At 35.4% G+C, this 17412-nt stretch overlaps 1 protein-coding gene across 1 annotated transcript in view; it reads left to right on the forward strand.

The window, feature by feature from the left end:
- The window catches only part of DNAH12 (dynein axonemal heavy chain 12), a 58794-nt gene that overhangs the window by 25264 nt on the left and 16118 nt on the right, over positions 1-17412 (forward strand). The window contains exons 33-55 of the mRNA XM_054280822.1: positions 165-248; positions 331-519; positions 1183-1302; positions 2100-2288; positions 2945-3096; positions 3796-3934; positions 4021-4187; positions 5263-5518; positions 5708-6007; positions 6713-6891; positions 8447-8639; positions 8779-8940; positions 10248-10448; positions 11223-11356; positions 11580-11742; positions 12192-12272; positions 13100-13276; positions 13635-13766; positions 14188-14277; positions 15248-15388; positions 15522-15763; positions 16103-16250; positions 17175-17320. Of these exons, the coding sequence (XP_054136797.1) occupies positions 165-248; positions 331-519; positions 1183-1302; positions 2100-2288; positions 2945-3096; positions 3796-3934; positions 4021-4187; positions 5263-5518; positions 5708-6007; positions 6713-6891; positions 8447-8639; positions 8779-8940; positions 10248-10448; positions 11223-11356; positions 11580-11742; positions 12192-12272; positions 13100-13276; positions 13635-13766; positions 14188-14277; positions 15248-15388; positions 15522-15763; positions 16103-16250; positions 17175-17320 (3785 nt within the window). The remainder of the gene's footprint in view (positions 1-164; positions 249-330; positions 520-1182; positions 1303-2099; positions 2289-2944; positions 3097-3795; positions 3935-4020; positions 4188-5262; positions 5519-5707; positions 6008-6712; positions 6892-8446; positions 8640-8778; positions 8941-10247; positions 10449-11222; positions 11357-11579; positions 11743-12191; positions 12273-13099; positions 13277-13634; positions 13767-14187; positions 14278-15247; positions 15389-15521; positions 15764-16102; positions 16251-17174; positions 17321-17412) is intronic.

Consider the following 17412-nt stretch of genomic DNA (forward strand, 5'->3'; position numbering starts at 1 on the left):
ATAAGAATCTGTTGATTCAAGTAGTTAAACATTTTATGTAGTTGACCTTACCTTTGCTTTTACTTGGTTTTGCCAATTTTCATATAGAACTCCCCTGTGATAGGAAGTGTAATATAATACCAATTTTTTTAAATGATTTTACATATTATTTTTTATCTTTCAAGCTTTGTTTGATGAGTGGGGAAGTCATCCAAATGTCCCCTCAGATGACTCTCATTTTTGAAACTATGGATCTTTCCCAGGCATCCGTAAGTTTTGCAGTTAATTAAAGTATTAAACAAAATTTAGTCTATTCAATGACAATAAAATGAGTTTACTGTTTTTCCTTAGCCTGCTACGGTCAGTCGTTGTGGCATGATTTATTTGGAACCTTCTCAGCTGGGCTGGAGACCAATTGTTACCTCTTGGCTGAATAAACTGCCTGAACCTCTGGATTCAGAGGAACATCAAGGTCTTCTGCAGGGACTTTTTGATTGGTTGGTACCACCAGCATTAAGAGTCCGTCAGAAACAGTGCAAGGTATTTTTTGTCATTTTTTCCTGCAGTAGTTAGTGGCCTTTTCCATTCTGTTACCCTTGGTAGGAGGTGACTGTTCTCTCATGACAAGCACAGTTAGAATGAATATGTGGCTCTTGGGACCAATGTGAAGAGTTTAAATTAGAGTGTCAGCTAAGGCTTGAAACCTGATCATAGTTTTCATCTTCTTATTTTAAAAAGTAAAGTATTAAAGTAAGTATTTTAAAGTATTTAAAACACTGATTAAAAAGTCTTCCCAAGAGAATTTTGTACATTTTTTTTCCTTAAAGATCTCATGTTGCATAAGGAAGTACTTTTTTAAGTTTTAGAGGAAATGTGTAGTTCCTTGCAAGCTCAGTGTGACATGCTCAGAATTTTGCTCATGTTTTGCTGTAGCTCCTTCTGTGGGTTTTGTTTTGTTTTGGGATGTTTAATTGCAGTGTTCACATGGTAGCCATGAACATGGTTAACGAGCTAAAGGTCTTGGCATTTCAATGACTGAGGATCAATGACAAAGGATCTTCTAAGTAAAAGTCAGTGTAAACCTTGCCTTCTAGTGTGTGTTTAAAATTAGCCAGTGATCTAATTGTTTTAGTATTTTATCTCCAAAATATAAATTAACCAGAAGTATGTAAAGTATGACATCCAACCTTTTGAATCTCTTAGGAGCTGGTTCCCACAAGTGAGATCAATGTTGTAGTAGCTCTCACACGGATTTTTGAAATGTTGATTGGTCCAGCTGTGGAAGAAGATCCCACCAACAAAGGCATCCGTGTCTGGATTATGGTTGGTTTTTTAAGATTGAGAGAAATGTGTATTTGTTTTTCTATATGCTGGTTTTCAAAACAATTTTATTAATCCAAGTAACTTTAATTTGTGAATAAGAGATATGTGAAACAATTCTACTACCTTCTTGCTCTCTCTCCCCATACTCTGGAGGTACCCAGATGACATGGAAGTCTTACAAGTGACAAATATGATTAAAAATGTTACTCTTTTTCCAATTAAATAGGATAGTGCTTTTATTAAATGTGCTTTTTAAGTAACCAAGAAGTTAGCTAAATCAAAGAGTCTTCTTTCTCTTAAAGAAAATAAATATATTTACACAACACTGATTGTCTTGTTTGTTTGAGCAAAAATTTCTATGTAAAAGGGTTTTCTGACAGTTATATTAGTTGGATCCTCTGTCTGATCTTATGTGATTATTCTTATGAAAAACTGAAGAAAAGAGAATGTGAAAGTAGTTATTTAAAATTAAATTACAAAATTCCTAGATCTTGGTTTGTCATTAGAACTCTTCTCAGGCTTTGTCATCTGACATACTGCTGTAGTCAGTGGCCTTTATTTCTCGTTCTCTCTCTCTCTTTTTCTGTCCTTGAGTAAGATTATTTGTGTCCTCTGTCTACAGTCAGATTTCTAAATCTTTTTAGGCCAGGGGTATTCAAGGGCAATTGCTAACATTTCTCTGCTTAACAATATTTTTTTAGAATTATGTTTGTTAATCAGACTGTACAAGGTTCATGTAATGTGTCAACTTATGAGACAGTTACTAACTTTTAGTTACTACCTTTTTGCCTTTGCAGGGTTGTTTTGCTTTTGCCATAATCTGGTCCATTGGTGGAATTTGTGATGGTGACAGCAGGATGATTTTTGATAATTTCTTGAGGGAAACTTTGTCTGAGGAATCTGAAACAAACCCTATTCCAGAGAATTTGGGAAAGTGGGAGTGTCCCTTAGAAGAGAAAGGTTTGGTCTATGACTATGTGTATCAGGTAGGATTGGCTTCTGCATGCACTAAATAGATTCTTACAGTCCTAACAGAAGGAAAATGCAGCCAGGTGGGTTTTGAAACTGTACAAATCCTGTTGGGTGTTGTGGAATGTTGGTTGAATTAAATCCCGCAGTACATTTTTAATTTCTTTTTTGAATACCAATGTACTGACCAATTTTTTAATAAAATACTAAGATGTACATTTCAGCTATATTTGTAATACTGCTGCTGCATATTTCTTCTGTAACCCAAGCTCAGTTGGCGGATTCAAATCTGCTTTTATTTAGAAGGAATAATGTGGACTGTTCAAAAGGAAAGCAGAATATTAGGCCCATGGGTAGTTTGTCTTGCAGTTTTTGTTTATAGTGCCTATTAGACTGCTTTGTTTTGGTTTTTTGTTGTGGTTTTCTGTATATGTGGTTTTTAAATTTGTTTTCACTGAACAAGTTTTTTAAGAAAACAAAGCAGTCTAAGTTTAGGTATGTACTTTAATTCTTTGTTAGTGAGGTAAAGCAAACTAAATATGTGAACTTTCGAAGCATCAAATATTCGTTCATTTGTTAAAATCCATTACTTTAATTTTTCAAAAGTGAAGTAGTACAGAAGACCCTTCATATGTGTAACACCAATCTGTTCTACATCTGTGTTTCTTCCTAGCTCAAAGGCAAAGTAGGTTGGGCTCACTGGAATGAATTTATTGAAAAAATTAATTACAGTGATAAAAATGTGAATATTCAAGATATTATAGTCCCAACTATGGATACAGTTCGCTATACCTATCTGCTAGACCTGTTCATTACCCATGGAAGGTAAGTTGCTTCACTGCAAATTTCTGAAGTGAAATTTGATCATAGGTAGAAATATCTCTTATTCTTTCCTTTGAGTTCATTGTTTTTATCAAACTCTCAGTTTATTTGGCCTTTTAAAACAGACATTTACTACAAAAAAAAAAATCTGCCCAAAAGTCTGATTTTAGTATTTGTGAAACCTTATTGCAGTTTAACTTTAGTATTTGCAGTCTGATGATGAGCTTAGGACAACCCAAGAATTGTTGCATCCTCTTTCTACTTTGGCAATTAAATAAATATTTTAGGATTTTTTTTTATTATTAATCCTATGAAAATAATTTATATTAGTCATGGTCAGATCATATAAGAGAATAAAATAAAAACTAGCTTCAGGTTCCAAGGCTGAAAGCTTTATGAAGTTTGAATTAATGAAAGGCCAAACTGGAGAAATTTAGCTCCCCTGTGTGTTCATATACTCCAACACCAGTAGAATGAGGGAATGAAAAATGTTTATTTATCCTCCCATTTTCTTGATGATGGAAGCAAACTAAAATTATGAGAGGGTTTAATGAATGTCTTAGAACACTTCAGTTTCTTCTTTAGGCAAGTAATGTTTTTGGAGGTAGAAGAAGGGCAAGTTAGTAAAACCTTTGACTTCTAGTTGCTTTTAGTTTACAATGTTAGGTTTCTTCAGTCTTTGTGCTTTATTTTTTTGTGAAGACCTCTGCTTCTCGTGGGACCAACAGGAACTGGGAAATCCGTGTATGTCAAGGACAAGTTAATGAACAACTTGGAAAAGGAGCTCTTCTTACCGTTCTTCATTAACTTTTCAGCTCGAACCAGTGCCAATCAGACTCAGGTTGGTGGAACAGATCATTGTGGTCTCAGGAGGTTGTGGACATGAATATGTAATCTTTGTTCTTAGTGATCCTGTTTGCATTGCAGAACATTATTATGGCCAGGCTGGACAAGAGGCGCAAAGGAGTTTTTGGCCCTCCAATGGGAAAAAAGTGCATTATCTTTGTAGATGATATGAATATGCCAGCTTTGGAGAAGTATGGGGCACAGCCTCCTATAGAACTTTTAAGACAGTTCTGTGACCATGGATTTTGGTAATTATTTGAAATACAACTGAAAATTTTTGTTGATGTATTTGCTGTTACTTTTTTATTCCCTTGAATTTTATTTTCAAAACTTTTTAAAGCGGTTTGTAAATGTTAATGTAAATTTAATTTATATAAAAATACATTCTTTAAAGTTGAAGCAACTTGTATTTTACTCTCTAAGGACTTCTCAGTTTAGGAAATTCATGATCAAATTACCTTTGAGTGTTTTAGAATGTTCTAGTGCTGAGCAGCAGAGTTAGTATATGTAAGTAAAATTATTCATTTACACCTTGATTATTTTAACTTTTTTTTTTCAAATGTAGTTTCTTGTTCTTTTTTTTTCTCTTTCTCCTTAGATTGAGTTTGAAGTTTTCTGTACATATCTATATATATGCAGTTATATAAAACTTCTGATTTTATTTCTTATGTTGGTTTCCCCTATTATCCATGTTTCTCTTTCATAATTCAGTAAATTTTTTTAACAAGATCTCAAAATGCTTTTTTTAAATTCACAGTGCAATCAGGTATGATAATAGGCATGAAATAAAATAAGTTGAAAGTCTTCCCTGCTTTTGAGGTTTTTGCCTTTGCTTGTATTGGAAGATAGGAACAGGTGTTTTCCTGAGTCTGGATCATTCTACGATTCCAGGCACTTCTGAAACACAGCTGCTCTTGTGATTCCAGGCACTGCTCCAATATCTATTACTCTTGAATAGAGATATACGTTGATATTTTACTGTTTTAATACTCAAAATTTTGTATCAGGTTTTACAGAATGCGGTTTAAACAAATAATTTTTCTTTCCAGCCAGGAAATGATATGTTGAGATTAACTGGTGCACAGTTAAAGGACTAGTTGGTTTTTTGTATTTTGGGGAGGAGGAGTTGTTTGCTTTTAAAAACATAAAATATATAGAAATATATATTATATTACATAATGCCTACTATGTTTATATATATATATGTATATTTTAAATACTTTTTAAATGCATCCAGGGGGTGATCTGTCATATAGATGCATCTAAGGTACACCAAATGTGTTATATCTGTATTTAAGTGTCACATGGCATTTTATTTTGAAGGTATGATTTTAAGGACACCTCTAAAATCACCCTTGCTGATGTCCAGCTGCTGGCTGCTATGGGGCCCCCAGGGGGTGGGAGGAACCCTGTCACCCCTCGCTTCCTGCGGCACTTCAACATCTGCAGCATCAACTCCTTCAGCGACGAAACCATGATCCGCATCTTCTCTACCGTAGTAGCTCTTTACCTCAAGATTAATGAATTTCCTCCTGACTTCTCCACGATTGGAAATCAGATTGTCACTGCCACCTTAGAGGTAAGAGGCAAACACCTTACTGGGGATTTCCTTCAATTTGTTCATTGAAGTTCCTTTGTCTCTACAGTAATGTAGTGTGAAAGGGTTTTTTTGAGAAATAGCATTTCAGAAGGCATTTAGGAATTATGATAATAGTACAGTCAGTGTTACTTTTTTTATTTTGTTGTTCTCTGTTGTTGTCATCTGAAGGTGTATAAGAAAGCCATCAAAAATCTTTTGCCCACGCCAGCCAAATCTCATTATACCTTCAACCTGCGTGACTTTTCCCGGGTTATCCACGGCTGTTTGCTCATTAAGAAAAGTGCGGTTCAGAACAAGCAGGTGATGATTCGGCTGTTTGTACACGAGGTGTTCCGTGTCTTCTACGACCGGCTGGTGGAAGATGATGACAGAGCCTGGTTGTTCAATCTGGTGAAAGATATTGTGAAAGAACATTTCAAAGAAGTATTCGACAAAGTTTTTGCACACCTGAAGGAAGGAAGCTCATCTGTGAGTATCATGTTGTACCTGTTGCAAAATAATTGCTTTTATTGCAAATTTAGGACATGGGAGTTAATCATAGGTGAAATTTTGACTCAAATGCGCATGAAAGTTTGAGTTGAATTTGGCCAAATGTCTTCATAAGGAAAAAAATGTAGAAATGAAAATTGTTTGGGAGGGTTTAACTGTTGTACATGAACATTCTTTTAAAAAAATACTACATTTAAAATGTGCTACTTTTCCTTAAAAGAAATATGTACATCTGCATCCTGTGATTGTTATTAAATTTTGATATCCAAAATGCTGTGTAATTATGTTATATTTTATGCCTTGTCTTCATTTTTTTGTTATTTGTTTTTTATGTCCTTTGTAGTTGCTTTCATGTATAGAAGAAATAACTTTGTGGTCTTAGCTGTCCATTTCATAATATACATCTGTATGAATTTGGTGTAATCTGAAGGTCATGATTATGAAACTGCTAGTGGCTATTTCAGCCAATTGTTTTCTGAGAAAAAATTAAGAATAAGTGTATAGTTCAATGCAGGAAGCATAATTTTGAGGGGGGTGTTGTCTGTGAATCAAAATATTTTGGAGTGCTTATTCTTGTGTCTGGGGTATTTGTCTAAATTCTCCTTTGTTTTCTAAAATTAGAATAAGAAATATATTCACTAAATATTAAACTTGACTTCATAATTTGCTGAATATTTGCCATAGGTAACAGAAGAAGACATGAGAAGTCTGTGTTTTGGTGACTACATGGATCCAGAACTTGAGGGAGATGAAAAACTTTATATTGAGATTCCAAGCATTGAGGAGTTCAGTGATGTTGTGGAGCAGTGTCTGGATGAATATAATCAAACCCAGAAAACAAGAATGAACCTTGTTGTTTTCAGGTGTTTATGATCTGTTTTATTAAGAGCTTTAAGCTATAGTTGATAATTCAGTATATTCAATTTTGTGGACTGTGGTTTTCTGCATGTCTCCTCCCCTTTTTGCATCCTTTATAGTGTTTGTGGTGTTACACCTTTATGAATGGAAGTAAACTGATTTTTTCTTTATGCTTCTCCTTTTTCTACCTGGAAGTAAATAATGAGAGGCTTTTCTCCTAAGGGGCTTTGAATATTTTCCTTAGTTGTTACAGAAACATTGTGCACTGAATCAGGTAGGTGCTGTACTTCTCCTAGGCCTCTGTCACCAGTGAAGATGGATGTCACTGGACTTTCATTCCCCAAGGACAAGCATCTCACGAGGGAGATGTTCACAATCCAAGCTGTCTGTCTGCTCTGTTGTGCAGCGCAGCCATGCACCCAGCTGGTGCTGCAGCTAATCCTGTGAAATTTTAGACTCTGCAGGCCCTTATTGTTACCTTAACTTGTGATCATGCAGAGCTACAACTGAGAGAGATGAGGAGGTCAAACTCCTTCCTCCTCCCTGTTGCTAGAGATTACCACCTCTTCATATTTGCCACGGTAACTTGACACGTCGATACTTCCTGAAGGTGATGAGGGTTACTTCAAACAGTTCTAGTAGCAGCTTATTTTAGTCTAGGTCATTTTGCCAAGCTGGATTTCTGACAGCCTAGTACAGCTAGGCTCTCAGTTTGAAGAGCTGGCAGCCTCTGATCAAAGGCCAGTTCCTGGGTGTAGAGGCAATATTGCAGTGACCTCACTGAACAGCAGCCAGGAGAGCCTGTTGGACTGCAGCCTTAGAGTTGTCTCATGGATAACATCTGAATTTGTTTCTTTTGTTTTTCTAACCAGTAAAAATAAACAAGAATTTATCTTTTTTGAAATGTTTGAAAGTTTTTTTGAGACTACTTTTAATAGCTGCTCAGCTTGCTTTAATTACCCCATGCCCTGTGCTTAAACAGGGGATCTCCTATAGGCCTTGCTTCATATTCTGAGATAAATCATGCCTGAGTTTTGACAAGAACTCTCAGTAATATGCAGATACTGCTTCCTGAGGATGTTCCAATGTCAATTCCACATATAACTTACAAAACAGTGTCACGGGTGGAGGAAAGGGAGATGTTTGTTGATAAAAACCATGTTCCCCCAGTGGTTACTTAAAAAGGATACTGAAATTGCTATTCTTCAAGAAAGTTAAAATTGGTAATACTGCTGTTATTTTGAAGTAGAGAATTAATGTTTTTCATTTCCTCTAACACATTTATCCTAACATTACTCCTGTTCTTACCTCTGCATGTTCTTTCTAGCAATTTGCAGTAATTTAGCTACACACTGATATTTGTATAATAGAATTATAAGTTTTACTTTATTTTGTGGTTCATGCCCACTCTCCTTCTTCCTCTTCCTCTCTACCTCACCCCACCCTGCGTTCAGAAACTTGTTTTGGAGATGCTACTGCTTGATTTGTTTCCCAGATTTCTGGGTGCTTAGGTAGCCATGTGTCTCTGCTCTGTGGGTGATCAGTGTGCTCCCCCTGCAGGTACATGCTGGAGCACCTGTCTCGCCTGAGCCGCATCCTGAAGCAGTCCGGGGGCAACGCTCTGCTGGTTGGGATGGGGGGCAGCGGGCGGCAGTCTCTGACCCGCCTGGCAGCCTTCATGGCAAAGATGCATGTTTTTCAGCCAGAGATTTCTAGGACCTATGGTACAAATGAGTGGAGAGAAGATCTCAAAGTGAGTATTAATAACCTGTCTACATTTTGATTTAATTTTGAGGAAGAAATGTACAATTTTGTTTTGGAACGTACAATTTTGTTTTGGAATGTACAATTTTGTTTTGGAATGTACAATTTTTACTGTCTTGCGTTTTCAGAAACTTCTGAAGAGTGCAGGTGTTCAGCGCTTGAAAACTGTATTTCTCATCACAGACGCACAAATTAAGGAAGAAAGTTTTTTAGAAGATATTGACAGTGTCCTCAACACAGGAGAGGTTCCCAATATTTTTGCAGCAGATGAAAAACAAGAAATTATAGAGGTATCTTTAGAAACTCTCTTCAATTTCACCTCCCTTTTAATCTACTTGGTCAGTTCAGTGTGAAATGTGGCTTTTGGACATTTGCACTTAAATCTGTGACTTCTTTTTGAGACTTTAGATAAATCAACTTAGTAAACTTATGGAGTAGTTTATGCCAACTGCAAGCTTTAATTCTCATCTAGTGCTCTGTTCACAAACACATCAAGTTGTGCATGTAGAGAACTTGCATTGTTCACAAATACCCCATGGCTGTAGTTCTTTTTGTAGTGTATTGTGTAGGACAAGATTGTGCATCATAATGTTTTCATTGACCAGCAAAGTGCAAAGATGTGACATTTTTATTGGAACACGTGGCCTACCTTTCTCATAGACTCCTACCCTCTGGGGCACTAGGGCATTGTTAGACAGAATTTCATAATGGGCAAAAGTGCTCCATGACTTTAGCTCACAAGTAAGGATGCAGTGTACTCAGGCAAATTAAAAACAAAATTAACTCAAATCAGGCTTGGATTTTCACAATAGCAGTTGCAATTTGGGAGGGAGAGACATCAATCTTTGTATACATCAAGTTGGAAACTTAATGTTAGCAAACAATATTTGGAACTGCATGCTGTGCTGTCTCCCTGTCTCTGTATGTTTTTACTAAATTAAGTAGGTATGCTTCTAGTCGATTTTCAAAGTGGTTCTTAGTACACACACAAATGTTCTTTGTTACAGTATCTGTATCATTTATAGATGTTAATCCTGGTTTTTCTTGCGCTTGAATTATGTAGCATGTTGATACCTGAATTCGTGTACCTTTCAAAGAAATTAGATTATAATTCTTGTGATCTCTTTCTGTTACTATTTCATTCTTACCAGGTATATAGTGGCAATATTAAAATAATATGGCTCTTTTCCAATTTTATAGTTTGTGTGAACATATTCAGAGGCTATATACTGGAACTTGGTAGCTATCCACAATGTGCCAGCTGGAGCAAAGTTGGTTTTTATTCATTTAAATTTGCTCCCTCCAAAGAATTCTTCTTTTACTCTATTGTTATGATCTACTCTCTGTTGCTCAGAGCAGCAGATGATCATTTCTGGAACACATTCAAATGCTGAAAGGGTCACAGATAAATAGTGCAATCCTGTTCTCAGACAGTATTTACTACTTGTTCTGGTTTTCTACTTTATTTTGCCTGTTTCATTTCCACTAAAAAACTTAATTTCCTGGTGATGCTGCCATTAATAGGATTGCTATAGGACTTCAGATGTGCTTAATGAGAATTTATGTAACATTTTTTATGCTATGTATTATTCCTAAGGGTGTTCGTGTTCGTGCAGCAGCTCAGGCTGCTGATAAAGGTGAAGAACTCAGTCCCTTGGCCTTGTATGCACTTTTTGTGAACTTATGCAAAGAAAATCTCCACATTGTGGTGGCATTCAGCCCAATTGGAGATGCTTTCCGCAATCGTCTGAGACAGTTTCCATCGCTCATCAACTGCTGTACTATTGATTGGTTCCAGGTATGGGAGAATATTTATATTATTTCCTCCAAAATCTGCTTCAGCTCTCTAATGCTCTATATTTCTAAGTGCCATTAGATTTTCTTTTATCTTCCTTGTAGAAGTACTCCTTGTTTTCCAAAATTTTAAAATTGCGTAAGCCTTTTCTGTAATATTTTTGGAGCTCTTTGATGTGTGATCTCAACATTTCTACATCTAAATAAAGTTAAATTTTGTTGCTACATGTTTCTGAAGTATCAATAGTCTTTGTTTTATGATGGAAATTTGTAATTTTACATAATATGTATGTTTTAGAGGACTAGAGAAACCATTTCATTGTGACTTTAAAATTATCTTAATTGTGGCTAACTATTAAGCAGGTCATCCATTGTAGGAACAACTAGCAAATACAAATCCTGATGTTTATCAGTAGATCTTTTATAGCAGAATAAAACTTGGAGAAATAGTATCACTGTAAGTAGTATTGCTCTCAGTAAAACACAGTTAGCTCCATAGCTTGGCCCAGTGCTGTCAATTAATTTTTCTGCCAAAGGATGAATAGACACAGACCTGTTTGGATGGAATGTTACTGTGTACTTTGAGCTAGAATACCAGGAGCTGCCAGAACAGATTGCATGGGTGGTGACCTTGCTGCCTGAGCTAACCAACCCTTTTATCAGCTCATTGTTCTTGTGTGTCTCATTCTGCTGGTTTGGATGGTAAAAATTGATTTAGCGTTTGAAGACTGCTAAGAGTTGAATTTTACAAATTCTTTCTTCCTCACTTCTCCCTCAGCCGTGGCCTGAAGATGCCCTTGAACGTGTGGCCAGTAAGTTCCTGGAAACACTTCAGCTCACAGACACTGAGCGCCAGGCAGTTGTGCCCATCTGTAAATACTTCCATACTTCAGTTTTGTCACTCTCTGAAAGGTCAGTCTATGGCTGTTGCAAACAATCATAAAGTATTAGGTGACTGAGTTCAATGCTACTCATTTACATATTAAAAGTTAACACAACTATTTGCCTTCATAAAAATTGTATAAAATCACTGAAACTGTTAATTTATATCAAAAAGTTACATAACTTTGCTAGTGATAAACTAAAAAATAAATCAAAGTTTAAGTTACTCTTAATTTTTTTACTTTTTAAATAGGTTTTTACAAAGTCTGGGACGCCATAATTATGTTACTCCGACTTCTTATCTTGAGCTTATTGCTGCATTTCAGAGACTTCTCACTGAGAAACGAGACAGTGTAATGAAAGCCAAGAAGAAATATGTGAATGGGCTAGATAAACTAGCTTTTGCTGAGTCACAGGTGAGGTATAACAAATATGGAACTGAAATTAGGAAGTGTTTGTCAACTGCAGGTCTTTTTCTGGAGAAGTCAGTCAAAAGTGCTGCTTAAGATTTTGTTCAGCTCAATCTTCAACAGTAAAACTAACAAATGTATTTTGCTTTTTCTTTCCTGCAATCACAGAACTTGTGCTAAAGCCATACATCTCTAAACATATATTGTTAAGTGGTATATGAACAGAGCTGTCATTTCCTTGGTGGTTGACAGGTGACTGTAAGTGATCATTGTTCTTAAAATTAGACATTGTATGTAGGAGATAAAAATAAGTCTTGGGAATGTTTTGGTTTGAAACTGAATGTTACATTAACAATCCATAAATTAGTCATTAGGTAAAATCTAGGTCTTAAAGGAATTGCTAGAAATTGTGCTTGACCCGTCTGGATCCCACCTGATTCTTTTTATATGCATAGGTTGGTAGGATGAAAATGGAATTAATTGAGCTGCAGCCCAAACTGGAAGAGGCTAAAGTGGAAAATGCAAGCATGATGGAGGTAGAGTTATACAAAAGCTTTGTGGCTTTTAATGTAAGCATGTGTCTTATTTCACTGATGTGTGACTTTCAGAAAGTAGAAGTTGAATTGAGGTTTTTGAGCTCATTGTTTACAGAGGTTTTCAGTATTCTGAAACTGGTTATTTATGTTTATAGCCTTAGAACAGAAATAAAATTTCATTCTTTATATAAAATACATTCTCTGGATATACAGTCATTGCCTAAGCTCCATGCTAAAGGATGTTAGAGGAATTTTCATGCTAATAGTGATTGATCAGGTTTCCCAAGTTGATTCACAAACATTGCAAAAACCTCAAGTAGTGTTTCCATGTGACCAGATATGACAAAACAAACAAGAACAGTTTTGCATGGTCTGTCTTTGCATGCACAGGGATTATATGATTGATTTAGGAAAGGATCCTGGGAATTTAGTGGGATTTAGGATCAAAGTCTTGGGTGTTTTGAAAATTCCAGTATATAAAAATATATACATACTTATTTAGTATGTGACTGTTGTATCACCAAAAAAGCATTATTTAAGTGATGTTATACACTTGTTTCTGATTCTTAAGTGTTTTTACAGATACAGTGATATCTCTTCTGCCTCTAAGAAAACTGAATGTCACTTCCCTAGAACTGCAAAGGGAGTTGGATAAAGGCTTGACTTATCTGTTAACATATTAAAATTGGAATGATCTTAACATAATAAAATCTTCAATGTTCCCTTTATATTTTACAATATTCCTTAAGTTCTATAGTAGATAATTTCAGTTTATTTGATCATTCATGGCACAATATAAATAAAGCCCCCTCATGGTTTTTCTTTAGATTATAGAAGTAGAATCTGCAGAAGTAGAAGAAAAAAGAAAAATTGTTAAAGTGGATGAAGAAATTGCTACAGAAAAAGCTGAAGAAGCTCAGGCACTGAAAAATGAATGTGAGAGTGACCTGGCAGAGGCATTGCCGGTCATGGAGGCTGCAATTGGTGCTCTTGACACTTTGAAGGCAAGCTGATCTAAATTTCAGCATTTGAAAGTGTTATGTAACTCTCTGAAATGAAGAAGGAATTTCGAAGAATAAGAGATGACACAAAGTGTATCAAAAATATTCTGACGTGAAATTTTTACAGCATAATTTTCTTTAATCATTAGTTTACAGTTTATTAACATTTGTTTAATTTTTTTCCTCTGCCTAGAGGATAGTGATGGATATTGTTAATCATGATGGTAACATTGTATCATCCCTTCTAAAAGTCCTATGTTACCACTTCTATTCATTGGTAATGGTGTTATAATTCCTCTTTTTTCAATCAATCTACTGAGTGCTGAGAAAGACATAATACTTCATGTATTTTTTATTTTAGCCATCTGATATAGCAGTTGTCAAAACAATGAAAAATCCTCCCTCTGGTGTCAAACTTGTCATGGCTGCTGTCTGTGTCATAAGAGAAAAAAAACCTGAAAGAATTTCGGATCCTTCAGGATCTGGAGGCAAGGTAAAACAGCAGACAATAGTCTGAAATAAAAATGTAATTCATGCTCTTTCCAACACTTATCCAACAAACAAGATAACCCAAGGTCCATTAAAGTAGGCAAGTACTTAGAGCCTCCACCCAGGATTTTACTGAAACTTTCCTTATTTTCCAAATTTTTTTATGTGCCAGATTTAATTTGCTTTACACATTTCTTGAGAATTGATAATACATAACTTCCCTGAAACACTGTTTACTTTTTGACTGAAAGTATGATTGGAAGGAAATGTTTGATCTGACAGACTTTCTGCTTTACTGGCATCTCAAGGAGATACCAAATTATCAGTATTAAATATTCATGAATTTTAATTAAATTAGGTTTGTAATTTTTTGTATGTGTATTTGTTTTAAAGCCTGAAAATGTATTTTCTACTATGTTTTGTAGATTTGGGATTATTGGGGTGTAAGCCAGAAAATGCTTGGCAACATTAATTTCCTAAAGGAATTGAAAGCCTGTTCTGAGACACCCATTCCGGTAAGGCTTTTTTAGTAATTTTTACCAGACACTTTCTTGCAGGGAAAAAAAAACCAAATGAGAAAATGCTTTTTGGAGACATCATTTGTCCAAATCAATCAGTTTCTTCTGAGCCTGTGTCCTTTTAGCCTCATTTCACATATTCTGTTTTGGGAGCTGGCTGGGGTTTTTCAGTGGTACCAATGGACATTTGATCCATGTCCAGCCTTCCTATGCCTTTTTCTTTTTTTGCTAGTTTTACTAAATCAAAAATTTAGCATTATAAACTTCTTTTTATAATTGACTGTCCATTGCTGCCTTTCTTAACATCTTTTTCTAATTGTATTTTTTTTGATTAAATGAATGATGACAAAATGGGTAATATTTTGTTGATTCTACTGGCAGATATGCAATAAATGCAGAAATGTACTAGCTATATCACCTTTCAAATAGGAATTTTTCTCCTAAAGGTCATACTATCCAAGAGTGTGATTCTTGCCCTTTGCTGAATTAATTGGAAATGGAATATGCTTTGTACTTGATAAAATACTCTTTGCCCTTTATAAAACTGTTCCCCAAAAGTAGGCACAAGCAATTACATTTTGTATTACATTAGGAGAAATGCATTTTATAGTGTTCCCACAGTTGTGTATTGAGAAAAAGATAGCAAATAATGGAATTGGTATGTTTTGCAAAGGGGGCAGTGTAAATTAAGGCTTCTATGTGACTGTAATGTGCTTGTGGAGCTGCCACAGGGAAGATACAGCAAATGCATGATTAGAAAGGGTAAGGATAGGATTAGAATGAAAACAGGAAAAGATTATGTAACATGACAGGAAGATCAAAACAACCAAATGAGCAGTGATTTCTACAACAATTATTATGGAATAGTTCTTTGTTATTTCATTGTGTAGAGAAATGGCAATGAGTCAGTTCAGTTTGGAGGTGTCAGCTGTGAGATCTGATGGGCTGCAATGCCTTTGTTCCCCAGGAACACGTCATGCAGAAGATCCGGACCGAGTACCTGACCAATCCAGAGTTTGATCCGCAAGTGGTGGCCAAAGCTTCCTCAGCAGCAGAGGGTTTGTGCAAATGGATTAAGGGAATGGAAGTCTTTCACAGGGTATCAAAGGTGTGGTTTTGGTCCTTGCCCCTTGGTGCTATGGAATCTTCCTTTGCTCGGTGTATTCACCCTAAGCATTGTACTTAATAATAAAGTTATACAAATGTACTAAAGCATTTGTGGATTGGTTGTAATTGAATAGGAGATTGAACCCAAAAAAGAACGTTTGAAAGTGGCAGAGGAGTCCTTGGCAGTGACAATGGAGCTGTTGAATCAGAAGAGAGCAGAGCTTGCAGAAGTTGAAGGGCGTTTGGCTGCTTTGGAAAAAACCTTTGCTGAAAAGACAGAAGAAAAGGCTCGTTTGGAATTCCAGGTTGATCTGTGTGCTAAAAAACTGGAACGAGCAGAGAAGTTGATTGGAGGCCTTGGTGGAGAGAAAACAAGGTCAGTTCAAAGTTCAAATGTGAGATAAAACAACAACTGTAGAAATAGAACTTGAAATTACGTTCTCTAAGCCTTTAATGCTGTGTTTCTGTCGGAGAACTGTAACACTAAAGAATGTCCTGCACCTTGAAATATTCCTAGTTGTTTGTAGCATAAAAATATGGGCAGCAACACTGGGAGAATTGTAGCAGAAATCTCTTCAAAATGAGAATAGAATACATGAATGAGGTTTTCATATTTTTCACCTATTCTTAGCTAAGATAAACAAAACCAAGTTGGTTTTTACATCAATGTCATTAATGTGGAGGTTTCAGTATGACTTTTTTCTGCTTGTCATAGATGGCATCAAGCTGCATGTGATCTTCAAGTGGAATATGATAATCTTACTGGTGATATTCTGATATCAGCTGGTGTAATAGCATATCTGGGAGCTTTTACTGCTGGATTTCGACAAGACTGTACCAAAGATTGGAGCAAACTGTGCAAGGTTAGAAGATTGTCTTAGAGTTAAATAAATGTTTTGGTTTTTTGAGACAACTGCAAAAGGCTTCAAAAATCCCTTGTAATTTACCTAATGATAGTCTAGTAAACCTCATGGGTAAAGCAATGGGATCAATTCTGCTGATCCAATATTTTGTAGATTTGAATTTAATTAAATCAGTGAATTTACCCTGCACCTATAATTTACTCTAAAATAGCACATCAGAAACAAGAGACCATCATTGATTTTGTAAGGCTTGATTGTTACTGAAGTAAAATCTCATTGTTTTGTGTATTTTTCCTTTAAATAAAATAAATAAATTTAAAATGCAGTTATGTGTAATGTAAAACATTCTGTAACTTACACCATCAAATATTTGTATGTTAATTATATGGTTAATTGTGTGATTTGCAAAGGGACCCTTTCAATACAGGGACCCTAACCCTTACACTTAACCCTAACCCTAACCCTAATGGCATATGAATGCCATAATTGATAAACCAAATAAATTAATAAATAATTGATAAATCAAGTGATTTAGAAACACTTAAAATGCATGAAACAGTAACAAATCAGCACTGGATTACTGTACTGATTTAATGGAAGATTTAATTAGGTATTTTCAACTATGTATGTATTTCTTAATTTATAACTTTATGTAACAAACCTCCCTCCATGAATGTACCAAAAACTGGATAAATCTTACAAAATTTGATAGAGAGTATATATTTAGTGGGGAAATGTAGTTAATTATTGAAATTATGGTTTTATTTTCCCCAGGATTTTTACTTGTACATGACCTATTTCAGTCCCTTAAAACAAAATGCACATTGTCATTTTTGATAGAAGTGGCATTTAATAAAGATATAAAGAAACCCAGAATAAAGGAAAACATTTATTTTGTTGGGTTTTCCCCCCCCTCTTTTTCAGGAGAAAGAAATCCCTTGTTCTGAGAATTTCTCTTTGAGCAAGAATCTTGGTGACCCAGTAAAAATAAGAGCCTGGAATATTGCTGGTTTGCCCACTGATGTATTTTCTGTAGACAATGGGGTCATTGTTGACAATTCAAGACGTTGGTAGGTGACAAAAAAAGGTTTAATTTTCAAATCCAAGCAAGTTCCCACTTACAAAAAAAAAAAAAAAAGAATGTGTCTGGAAACAGTGCAGC

The sequence above is a fragment of the Melozone crissalis genome, unplaced genomic scaffold, assembly GCF_028551555.1.
Source record: "Melozone crissalis strain CALT ecotype California unplaced genomic scaffold, PUWL_Pcris_2 ptg000029l_1, whole genome shotgun sequence".
NCBI classification, from domain to species: Eukaryota; Metazoa; Chordata; class Aves; order Passeriformes; family Passerellidae; genus Melozone; species Melozone crissalis.